Genomic DNA, 13,330 nt, shown 5'->3' on the forward strand with positions numbered 1-13,330 from the left:
TTTGAAATTGTTCCTTTTGTTGTCTAGAGAGATTTCGTTTAAATAATAAAAATTTAGTGCTGATAGCGAGTAAATTGATAAATAAGATTTAACTTTAGGTGATCTATTATTCAAGTTTAAATTTGAGCACATGTTAGAATTATACGATGATTTCAATCAATTTGATTTCTCCAGAACGGATACCCCTATAGCCTTTTTTTCCATTTTGTGTATCGTATTTGAGTTGCCTTCCAACAGGGTCTATTCTTGTGTTCAATAACATTTGATTTTGTTTATTTCTTTCAGTTCGCATTTTGTACTCGGTGAGACGCTCATTTTCAGTCCTATCAGGCTGGACATACACATATTTATATTTATAATTGTTCTTTAATTTTTTAGCATTGTCAAGAGCCCAGCTTCGGATATTAGAATTGAAGATTTCAATAAAGATAGATGCACTATAACTAGGATAAAGTGAGATTAGATTAGTTGAAGTTGAAATTGTTGTAGGAGGTGAGATCGCTGTTTGAATTGAAATTGAATTTTTTGTTTAAATCGAGTTTGTTTTTTCACTTGATCTCGAGAAAGCTCAAGAACATCTATCTAAGAATTTCATTAACATAAACAATATCTGATTTTTAGGGATTAGAATCAACGGATTCAGTAACTCCACTTATAATAATATAAGTTTCTATTCTACTTTTATTTTATTTTATTTTCCTATTTTATGCAGTAACATGGCATATAAAAATATTATGCAGTAACCTAAGCATTTACTGTAAAAAGATGAAAAATGACATCCCTACTACTATAGTTAACTTTTTTTTTAACTAGACTATTTTGTAGATATTTTTAGATACTTATCTACTTTGCTTACAGCGTAACATTGTTTTTTTAAATGAGCGCGGTATAAATTATATTACAACTATGGCGCTTAAGGTAAGTTTCAACTTGTTTACAATTAAAATTAAAAATATGCTTTAAAGTTATTGTGATTTTATTTATTAATTAATAATTTTCATTTTGCACTTCTTAATTAAGATCTTATAAGTTAATATCCAAAACAAAAGTTTTTTTATTTGCAGCCGAATTAGTTTTATTTGCTTAAATATTGTCTTAAGATGTCAGTAAAAAACTGATAAAAATATGAAATACTAATAGAGTAATAGAAACAGGTGTAATAGAGATAAATGAAATATACTTAAAGTGGTTAGATAAATGCAGAGGCAAGGTGCAGGCGATATTTTTTTTGCAGTTTCTGATTTAAATAATTCATATCTTCATTCAATCAAACTTAATCAAGTCATCGGTGAACGTGTATTCCAGGCAACCTCATTTAGTAAGTACGTAAAAAATGAGTCACATTTTACGCAAAACATTTATTGAAAACCTTAACCCATCTATAAAGTTTATTTCATTGACAGCTTTACCCTAACCAAACCCTTAACCTAACCCTAAGGATCAGAATTAGGGTTTGGTTAGGGTATTGATTTCAAAAATGTTTGTTACGTATAAGACTATTTAATGGACTTACTAAAGGAGGGTGTCTGAAATACACTTCCCCCAACTCATCTACTTAATACCTTGTTTATCTTTCACTTCTGACCTCTTAAAGTTGTCTTTCCTAATCAATGCATGTTACTTTCTTACTTATAATTTCATTCTTTACCTGTTTTTTTACTTATGATTTCATTCTCTACTTTTTCTGCCTCTGTTGATAAATACCAGTAGTGCTCAATACAGGTTAGAGCAAATTATATTATGTAAAATTAAACAATGACTACTTGTAGTTGAAGGTAAATAATAACTGGTACTGGTAGTAAATATTATTAACATTACTCTAAGTTTCATGCCTAAAAGTCATCATCAGATGTAACAAACAATTTTAAAAACAATAAAAAAGTTAGTTACATAAATATTATGCAGTGTCTGATTTGAGGATGTTAAAGTTGTTTATATAAAGTTTGTTTTAAGGCAAGATTTTAATACCAGCTAATTTCTTTTATTTAATAATTTTAATTTTGACGTTGCTATGTGGTACCTTTGAGTTAAGCAAAGGTTGTATAATTTTCCTCTGGGTTTATCACTAATTTTCACTTTATCTATAATTTTCCATGTTATAATAAGATTTGTATATCCTTTTCTTTTAATTCCCCACATAATTTTGAAAAGCTCTGTTGAATTTGCTTTATCGTATAAATGAGTTTTTATGTTTGTACCAACTGTCTTTAAAAGTATTTTTTGTTAGTCCAATATAAATCAATCTTGTGGCGAAGTTTTTAATTTACAGCTGTATAGTATATATTTTTGAGCCATTTTCCTCCTAAAGGGCATGGTTTTTTTGTTTAAACTCCTTTTTTTAATTTAAATAAATCGGGTTTAATCAAATTTTTCAATTATAAAAAGTATAAATAAATTTTCTATCAATATTACTGATATATTTAATCAATCAAGACATCATTATTTAATGTTCTGTATATAGAAATAAGCTCTGTTGCTTCTACTACTTTCATCTTGTTTTTTAACTTGGTTTAAGCCATATATATATATATATATATATATATATATATATATATATATATATATATATATATATATATATAATATATATATATATATATATATATATTTATATATGTATATATTTATATATATATATATTTATATATATATATAAGCTTTTTAACTTGGTTTAAGCCATATATATATATATATATATGTATGTATATATATATATATATATATATATATATATATATTTATATTTATATTATTTTGACGAAAGTCAAAAGTAATTAAAAGTGACGTATGTGTTGGCGTAAGAATCACTTTTTTCCTTCCGCTCTTCCCAAAGACAACAAACTATAGATCTATATATATATATATATATATATATATATATATATATATATATATATATATATATATATATATATATATATATATATATATATATATATATATATATATATATAAATTAGGAAAAAACACTTATCTAACTTTTTTCTTCAACTTGAAGTTTCACCATTGCTAGATCATCAGGAAGAGTATATATATATATATATATATATATATATATATATATATATATATATATATATATATATATATATATATATATATATATATATATATATATGTATGTATAGACACACACAAAAACATACACAAGGGGTGAATTAAGTGATTGTGTTTTAAAAATCCCAGAAAAATTTCTGGTCTATAAATTTTTAGTTTCTTGAAAGAAAGTTAACTCAGTTTTTATAGATCTTAAAAATTAACTTTTTTCACTGAGACCCTTATTACTTACATGTTGAATATATTTCTGATATAAAACACCTGTTGATATAGCTGGACTAACAGCTGTATTAACCTGTATTTGTCTTGTATGTCTTGTATTTACCTAGCTAGGTAAACACAAATACAGGGAGAAAAAATTAGAAATACAAAATTCAAGCACTTAATGTTATATGAAAAAAAGGAAATATAAATATGTTAAGTAAATATAAATATGTTAAGTAAAGTACATCAAATATCAAATATGATGTAGTATCAAAGGTACATGAAACCAACAATTTTATTATACTACCAACTTCTAAAGTGTTTACAAAATATTAATACTAGCAGTACGGCAACTTAGACTTTATTATTATTTTCATTGGTTGATTTTAAAATTAACGCACTTTTTTTGAGAAGTAAAAACTAGACACATGAAACTTAACAAATAAGAGTGGGAAATGTTAGATTGTGATAACTGTTTTTATTATTTTTATTATTTTCATATTCTTTTCTATAATAAAATATAGGAATTTTTAAAGAAAATATATTATTCCATGATTAAACTTTTTTTTCCTTGAATAGTATATGGAAAAAATGTTTTATCATAGATATATAAAAAATATTCACTTAAAAACATCCCCCCCCCCCCCTCAAAAAACAACAACAACAAAAATAACCTGTCATTAGGGCCCCAAAATTATTTAAAAACAAGTACTGATGATACCAAAAAAAAGGATGTATTAAAAAACAATATATAATATTGTTTATAACGCTTATAATACATAAACTGCCAGAATATTCCAGTGTGGTATTATTTTTTATTGTTAGTGGAGGTTTGTAATAACTAGTCTGCATCAGTCTGCAAATTTTTATCATAGTAGTAAAGGGTTAAAGAATAAAAGAAACTGTTGCTTAACTATTGCATTGAGACTTTTATGACATTAATTTGCAAAATGACGTTCCAATTAGCAATAATTTTAAGCAAATTGAAAAGGCTCAAAAACTTGGAAGAAATTCCAATATATTAAATTAAAACCATAGTAAATAAAGCAAACTAATTATTATTAAATATGGTATCATTATTCTTATCTAAAAATAAAGATAGCCATTATAAATTAGGTACTGTTTTGAAATGGGAAAAAGAATTTAATTTTAAGTTTAAGTATGATATCGAGGGGAATGATGTAAGATTACACTGCTTGCTTTGCAAGCAATATGAATCTTGTATTAAAAACATTTAAAAAAATATTATTTTGTGAATTCGCTCTGAAACTCCATAAATCAAGAAAGACAGTGTAAGAAGCAATTGTAATAGTAAACGACATTAGGAAGCACATCTCATTGGTTATTGGAGTAAATTGGGTGCTGAAGGTTATAAGAATATATTAACAAAAACACTGGTATTGGAAAAGGGCTGAAAGAAATGAGTGAAAAAGATCGTGACTCATTTAAGAAGAAATTCAATGCAGCTTACTACATGGCCGAAAAAGAATGCCAATTTTCTGATTTTCCTGATTTGCTAAAGCTAATTTAAAAAAATGGCGTTGATCTTGCTATTTTTACAGATTACATTGGTCAAATTGCTAAAGATTGTTTCAGAGATGATTTTATAAAGTCAAGGTATTATTCAATTTTAAGTTACAATAATTGTGAAATTGCTACACTGGAATAAGAATTAGAGTATTGTATTTGTTTGAAGGCAGTCCATACGTTAAGCTTTTTTTCGGTTGAAAGACCTGACAATGGTAATGCCTGTGGTTTACAAATCTGTAAACCCATAATTAAACAAACATTTGCAAAAGTTGGAATAACTGACATGACTAAAAAACTATTAGGGTTAAACGTAGATGAGCAAGTGTAAATTTTGGTTTTGTAAATTTCAGGTTTAGGAGCTTTATTTAAAAAAAATCTCCATGGCTTCAAGTAATACATTGTTTTAACCATCGTCTAGAGCTCGCATTAGTAGATGTTTTTGCAAAGTTGACTGCTTTTGCAAAATGTGAATACTTCTTACTAAAGTTACATAGTCTTTATAATCACCATTTTTTTTGGCCAACGTTTACAAGAAACATTCCTAAACCAGCCAAATTATACGGTACTTGCTGGCTAGATCAGATGGAATGCAATGAAAATAATATGGTGCATATATTTCTTATGTAGAGTTTCTCAGCCAAATAGAATCTCTGCCGTCGGAAAATGTTAAATAAAAGGGTTTTTTAAAAGTTTAGAAAAAATCATCTCTTTTAACACATTTTTCTGTTTACCTAGATGTTCTTGCACCGTTAAGATGCTTTAGTATTGGCTTCCAGCAAGATTTACATGATCCAGTAAAAGCTGTCTGCAGGGTGCAACAATTTAATTGGAAAACTTAAAGCTCTCTTTAATAGTTTGTTGGGCAATATTTCAACAGAGCAAACTATTTTAAAAAACTACAAAAAATTTATCAAAATTATGGTCGAAAAAGATGGTGATTTCATTTATCAAAACATTATTTTACGAAATTATAATAAAACTAATGCGTCTGTGCAAAAAATTTATACTGATATAATGAGTAGTTTAACAAGTAGTATGGATTTGCATTTCAGAGATATTAAGGTATCTTTATTCTGTAATTTGTTTTTCTATCAGACATTTTTTTTTTTGGCCAACGAACCCTGTAATTACATTTGGTAATAGTTAAGAAATAGCTGAAGTGGTTTAAAGATATTTTCACATTTTAAAGATATTTGTGATACAGATGAAATTTTTATTGAGTGGATTGTTTTAAAAAGTTATATTTTTCCAATGTTAAAAAATACTAATTGCCTGAAAAAAACGCACATTGATGGTTTTCAAGAAACTGAAAATTTGAACAAAATTTTTTAAGAGTTTTCAATTTGCAGTCATATGATTCACCCCTTGTATATATGTATATATACACACACATACACACTCATGCATATTTATATGTGTATATGTATATATATATATATATATATATATATATATATATATATATATATATATATATATATATATATATATATATGTATGTATGTATGTATGTATGTATATATATATATATATATATATACATATATTTCAGGGTGTTACCCAGGAATAAAATTTATACAGTGTTATTATAATATTGGGAATTTAGGTTGCTGTCAGATGGTGAGTTAAAAAAAAAAAATAACATTACAAAAGTGCATTACAAAAGGTCGTACATTACAAAAGTGTCTAGGCAAAACTTGTTCTGCCAATACTAAATACAAAAAATTTATATTTTATAAATGTAAAATTATAAAACCAATTAATTTTTAACTTGTTTCTATTTCTTTCTAAACAATCTTCTTAATCTTTTTCTTATTTATACTGTGTCTTTTCTTTGGTAGCAAGAAAACAAGTACGATCATTTATTATTTGCTAATAATTAATTACCAAAATACTTTGATTTACTTTAATTGCGTAATTTGCTAGTATGTGTAAATTGAAAAAAAGTAATTGATTTTTGTATTTGTAAATTTTGTTTTAATAAATTAAACTTTTTTATTTGTTTATTAAAATTTTTGATTTGTAAATTATGAAATTTTGATTTGTAAATTTAAAAAAAAACTGTTAAAATTTATGTAAATATAATATTCTTTTTTTATGTTTTACGCAAATAATTTATAACATTTATAAATACAAATGATTTACACATACAGGGCTGGCACCCTGTATGTGTATGTATATACTTCATCTTTGTGAATAAAACAGTCTTCAAATATAAAAAATTTGACAAGCACTATAATAAGAAGTGGGAGAATGATAATGTGTTATCATTAATACTGTTAAATAAAAACTTATATAATTTAACTTTTAATAAATGAGTTGGATACTTGTTAAGTTAAGATTATAGTTCTTAAAAATTACATTGCACTTTTATTTTCCGCTTAGAGCTATTTGTATGCAAATCAATTTTTATTTTTTATTTTTTTTGTTCTATGTTTTTGTTTCAATTTATTTCTTTACTCTTGAGTGAACTTGTAAAATTTGAACATGTTAATTGCTTTTGAAAAGCATGCCTATATTTATTATTTTATTATATTATTTTGCCTGCATTTTAACATATTAATCCTTTAACTTAAATCGTAATATGGGTTACAGATGAATTATATGGAATAGTTATTACTGTTTAAAAAAACTGTTTGATTTTGTTTTTTTAATTTTTGACAACATAATATTGCATAATAATCAAGTAAATTTTTTTTTAGCATATGTTAAATTATTTTTTTTTAATTTAAAAAAGAAACTGTTTTAAACTTGAAGTTGGCCATGTTGAAATTATATCACAATAGGAGTTTTTAAGAATAGCTAAATAAAAGACACCAACATATTTAAAAGCTTCTTTAGCAATAAGTTTATATTTTGCCTGTGAAATCTGATTTGCTTAAGTGTGGAGGCTGTATATATTGTATGTATATATGCATGTATATATTGAATGTATATATGTTTATACCTATCAACCCTGTTGCATAGTAACCTTAGCAAATCTTCTGAAAAAATCTTCGTTTTTGCAGATAAGTCTAATAATATTTATGAATTTAATAAGGCTGCTAATATACAGCTATGCAACATTTAAAAAATCTTATGGAAAGCAATATGATATATATATAAAGTGCCTTGCATTGAGTTCAGCAGACCTTGTTATAAAATGTTATGCTGCTAACACCTTACGTACACCTTTCGTAAGGAGTAATTAATTTTATAAAAAAACCACTTCAGTTATATAAAAAAGTTTGTTACAAAAGTTTGAATGACAATTGTGTTTTTATCCAACAGGTCTATTTACAAATGAAAAAAATTCAGATAAAATTAAAAACAAAGCTTTATTAACTTTTACATCAAAATAGTAATAGAAAACAAATTTAATTTTTCTTTTGTATACAAAGTTATTAAACAAAATATAAAAGAAATATTTATACTAAAAAAACTTTTATTTATTATCTTACAAGAATATTTGTTTATACAACTTTTTATAGCAATAACAAAAAATTTACTTGAATTTCTATTTCATAAGGAAAAATAAATTAAAAACAAGAGACAAAAAAAGTTTTATATTATCCCTGTTTATGTTATTTTATTTTGTTTTATGGTAATAATTAATTTTTTTGCTTGAAAAACCGAAATAGTGAACACAAACAAAGTTGAAGCTAACCAATAAAAATATATATTAAAAAGTAAGGTCTTGCAATGCCATACTTCATGTTCAACATTTATTCAAGAGTTATTTATTTTTAAAAGCAGCTTTATATAATTAACAGGTTGTGCACTATTCAAAAAGTGCACAGATATATTCTTGAAATTTAAAAAAAAAAATTGATTAAAAAGTTTTATTTAAATTAATCTTTTTAATTTTTAATAGTTTATTAATGCTCAGACTTTCCAATAAAGTTTGACTAATATGTCAAAAAGGGGACTTCTTAATGCAGATGCACATTGCAGACCTCATGATATTAATAACAAGGCACATATTAATAACAGTGTTTATACTAATGAGTATTTATATTACTATATAAATGAAGACAAACTAGGGTATAAAAAGGTTACTATTCCTATTCTTTTCAAATTTTTTAAAGTTGAAAGTACATATGTAAATATGGATAGTACTTTGAAACGCCGCACCAGAGTCACTTTAAAGACTTTTAATGGCTGGGAGTTTGCAAAGGATTTTCAAATTGAAACCATCACAGAAGAAGAAAATACTTATGTAGTTAAAATGAAATGTAATTTGTGTGCTCTTCATAGAAATACTATTTTATTAAGAATTAGTGGAGCAGTAAAGGCAGCTGCCTTACTGTTTATAAATGGCACGAGTCATATTAAAAAAGATAGCGCTAATAGACATATAAAAGGAGCAACTCACCAATATGCAATGCATTTGGAAAATGAAGATTTTGACAAATATAAAGATGGAACAAAAAATGTAAGGGTTTAAAATGATGTTATATTTAAATATCTTGTTCTATTTTCAATGCATTTTAATTTAAAAGCAAATTTGGGCCTAAAAGCTTAAAAGCTTTCAAAAATTAAAGTTTAGGATTTCTTTCAAGGGAAGTTAATAGACTTATGTGTGTTTACTTTACACATACAAAAGTTTAAATAAATAACCAAAAAATCACCTTGGTTTGGTTGCTATCTAACTTTTATTTATTTAAGAATATTATTATTCTTTTAAGAATGATAATTTGTCATTTAAGAATAAAGAGCAAAAAAAACATGCGTAATTTTATTTTAAAACTTCTTTTAAAATAATATTTGTTGTGACTTAGTATATAAATCAATCTTCTGATACATTAACGATCTCCCTGAAATTCTTATATCTAAGGTGGCATTGTTCACTGATGTTACTACCGTTTACTCTTGTCTTGATAAGAAGCCAATGCTCTCTGATTGCTTGGACGGGGCATTTGAGCTTGCAGAGTATCTCACTTTTGCTACAGAATAGAACTTTAAGTGACTTGTTAACTTTAGCTCAGATAAAAAATTTTCTCAGCTTATTGTTATCACAACAACCTAGATCTTCCTATATGTATGAACAGTAATGTAGTTGATGAGTCATCTACGCTTTGTTTTCTAGGATTAACTCTTAGTTCCAATATTTCTTGGATACCGTATGTCAAATCGATTGCAAAATTTGCATCTGCTAAGATTGCATCTCTTTATCATGCTCGTCACTTTCTTACTCTGGATTCTACTCTTTATCTCTATAAATCTCAAATCCGTCCTTGTATAGAATACTCTTGCCATAACCATTGCAGATCTTGAAATGATGTCTTTTCTTTTTTAGACAAGGTGCAAAAATGCATTGTAAACATAGTTGGACCCGCTCTTGCAGCCGCCAACCATTCTCTAACCATTATCACATCGTTGTAAAGTTACTTCTCTTTTTTTATCTTTTCTGTAAATACTATAATGGGCACTGCTCTAGCTTGGCAGAGCTTGCGTCTCTTGTGCCATCTCTTAAAATTTATTTTTGTGTTACTCGTCATTCAATTAAATCTCATCCCATTACTGTGACTATTCCTAAGTGCTCCAAAAGTTCTTATTCATCTGGTTTTTTTCCTCGAACATCAGTACTTTGTAATTTGCTTCTTCATCTTGTTTTCCTGAATCATATAATTTACAATCTTTTAAGTCATCTGTCAATCATTATCTTGCTCTATAAATTTCATCTTTTGTCTTCCAGTAACTTCCAACTTTAATAGTGGTTGCTAGCAGCCTTGCTGGAAGTGAAGATGTTTGGGGGGGGGGGGCAGGGGGAATATATATATATATATATATATATATATATATATATATATATATATAGATACATATATATATATATATATATGTTTAAAAGTTAAGTAACCGAACTTGTGGCAAAAGGTTATGTGACCAAACTTGTTGATTTTTATGACATATAGAAATGAAAAGTATTTAAAGTTAATGTTTTTATGTAACTTCAAAAAAAAAATTTTGAACATAAATTGTTGTAGTTGTTATTAATTGAAGTAATTAAAAATATCTTTTTTTGCCAGTTTTGCGCTGTCTTCTATTTGGAATCAATTTTTAAAAAAAGACATTAATCTTATTGAAGGAGTACAATATAGAGCAACAAGACTAATTCCAGGATATTCAGAGCTTCTTTATGAGGAAAGATTAAATATACTTAATTTAACAACCTTATCTATAAGAAGAGAAAGAGGCGATTTAATTAACTTTTTTAAATGTCGAACTTAATAAGTCAGTGTTAAACTTTAAAAAAAGTCTTGATGAATTTTATTATGTGAATTAGAATGTCAAGTAGTAGTTTTTAAACTTGCTGCTAAAGTAGATTACCACTCAGTGAGCATTTGCTCACCGCAGCAATTAAATAAATAAATAATAAATTAATATTTTAATTCATTTATACTAATGTTAAGAAAAGAGAAAAATTAGTTTATATTAAAGATTTAAAAAAATAAATATTAAGTTTAATTATTTAATGTTAAAAAAAAAGTTGAAAGAAAATAAACATTCCATTATAACATTTCTTCATTGTTTTTGTTGAGTTAATTTTTTATTTGATCTCGTCTTGTAATAGTTTAAAAAATATGTTTAAAAAATAAATATTAAAGAGTGTTTTATGAAGTATAATTCACATTAGGCTATTACATTGAATATTTTTAAAATTTAAACCAAGGCATGATTTAGCATTTATAACCATAAGACCACAAGGAAAATTTTGCCAATCTAAACCCGAACTGGGAAAAGTAAATTAAATTTGTCTTGAAAACATCAATAATATTGTGAGAAAAGCCGCATTTGTAAATCAGTGGCTTAAAACAGATTGCGTAATAAAATAGTTTAATATTTGTGACAAAAAATTGTATTTTTATCCAGTTTAATATTGACAGAGCTAGCGTTCATCTTGCTTTCCTGATTCATATAATTTGCAATCTTTTAAGTTATCTGTCAATCATTATCTTGCTCTACAAACTATCTACAAAATATTTTATTTTTGTAATTTTTTTTTTTTTATTAAGATTGTTTGTAACATCTGACAATCGCCGACATAAAACTCAAATGTTTCTTTAACTACCAGTAGTTATTATTTAATTTTACATGATATAATATTTTGTTTTTGTTGTTGTTACAGCCCTCTTTCAACCATTTAACTAGGTAGCATAAGTCTCGAAAAACAAGATGTGCAGAGAAACAAGATTAACACTGTACTACCAGATAGGGGATAAATACTAGAGTTTTCTAATCTCAATGGTGTACAGTCAGATTTTGGTTAGTTGCTTGCTGACCAAATAAATAATTGTTAAAAATCATTGATAAAACTTACTTTGCTAACTTTAGAAAAAGTTTTTTTTTGCTTGCAAATGACCTTTCTCACTTGCTTTAAGTGCAATAGAGTCTTTATAAAAATAAAAAAGAAGTATACAAGAATACTTATGATTTTAAAGCAATTAAAAAAAAAAAGCTAATTTTAAAAATGGTTTTTTACTATCATTATAGTTCTTTCATTATCATCTTTGCTATTGCTACTGTTTAAAAAAAAGACTTGTGTTCTTTGTTTTGTCTTAATGTTTTTCATTACACGGAAGCCTCTTTTCGCTTCAACTTAAACTTAAACTATGGCGCAATAAAAAATGAATCTGTGAATTTACTTTCTTTCAGGCTATCCACTCTGATAGGATATTCCCAACATCTTATATATCCCATACTTGTTTTATTAAATACTTTATAGTATACACTATACAGTCTTCTTTATTCGAAATTTAATACCAGCAACAACAAAAAGCGCTGGCTGGATGGTCATTTTTAGGTTGGCATGCGTGATTTAAAATATTCATCCTTTTCTGTTATTTAAATTAAAATAAAAACAGTGAAAAGAATGTTTTGAATTAATATATGAAATAATTAAAAAATCCTGGCATGAGGAATAATTTATTTAAATTCCAGATAAATAATTAAAATGAAGACTAGTAAAAAAAAAAAATTAAAAAAATGAAATGAATTAAAAGAATAATTAAAAAAAAAACGTTTTATTTTAAAAATATTAAACAAATAAATTGCAATAAAAAAAAAAATTTTTTTTAATAAAGTAATAAAAACAACCCCAGCAAAATAAATGTTTAATGTAAATTTATAGATGAAATAATTTATTATTTTGCACCTTCGCCTTCAATTAGTTTTTCCTTTAAGAAAATATTTTTTGTGTTTTTTTTTTCTTCTATTTTTCTTACTAACTTTACCTATTAACTAAATCAAAACAATCAGTTGAGTTATCCAGTTAAGTTACTCAACTAATAAATATATTTTATGTAGTAACGTATCAAATATACACTTATGTATTAAAATATGCTCAAAGATATTTACTTACAAAAGTTAGCCATAAAAATGTTTCTATTTATCTTATATATTGTTAACACATAATCTCCTAACTAAGAATTATTTTAACGAGAAGTTTTTAAAGCATGTTTACACGAAAGTAGAAAAACAACTAAGAAAAAGTACTCCTCAATTTTTATTTCGAACCAAGTAATAATTTTAATACAATAGTATGAAAAGGTCAAAC

General features: G+C 25.5%; 1 protein-coding gene across 3 annotated transcripts in view; it reads left to right on the top strand.

Moving 5' to 3' along the window:
- The first annotated feature begins 861 nt into the window (after window positions 1-861).
- LOC100214280 (DNA topoisomerase 2-alpha) overlaps window positions 862-13,330 on the top strand; it is a 53,189-nt gene continuing 40,720 nt past the window's right edge. Inside the window, exons 1-2 of one of the 3 annotated variants that reach the window (XM_065805448.1) lie at window positions 868-918; window positions 8,859-9,205. In XM_065805448.1, the coding sequence (XP_065661520.1) occupies window positions 8,879-9,205 (327 nt within the window). In that variant the 5' untranslated portion in view covers window positions 868-918; window positions 8,859-8,878. Of the gene's footprint in view, window positions 919-5,524; window positions 5,854-8,858; window positions 9,206-13,330 lie in introns of those variants that run through there. The other 2 variants (XM_065805450.1, XM_065805449.1) reach the window with 2 other exon arrangements.

This window comes from Hydra vulgaris, chromosome 09 (genome assembly GCF_038396675.1).
Source record: "Hydra vulgaris chromosome 09, alternate assembly HydraT2T_AEP".
In the NCBI taxonomy this organism is placed as follows: domain Eukaryota; kingdom Metazoa; phylum Cnidaria; class Hydrozoa; order Anthoathecata; family Hydridae; genus Hydra; species Hydra vulgaris.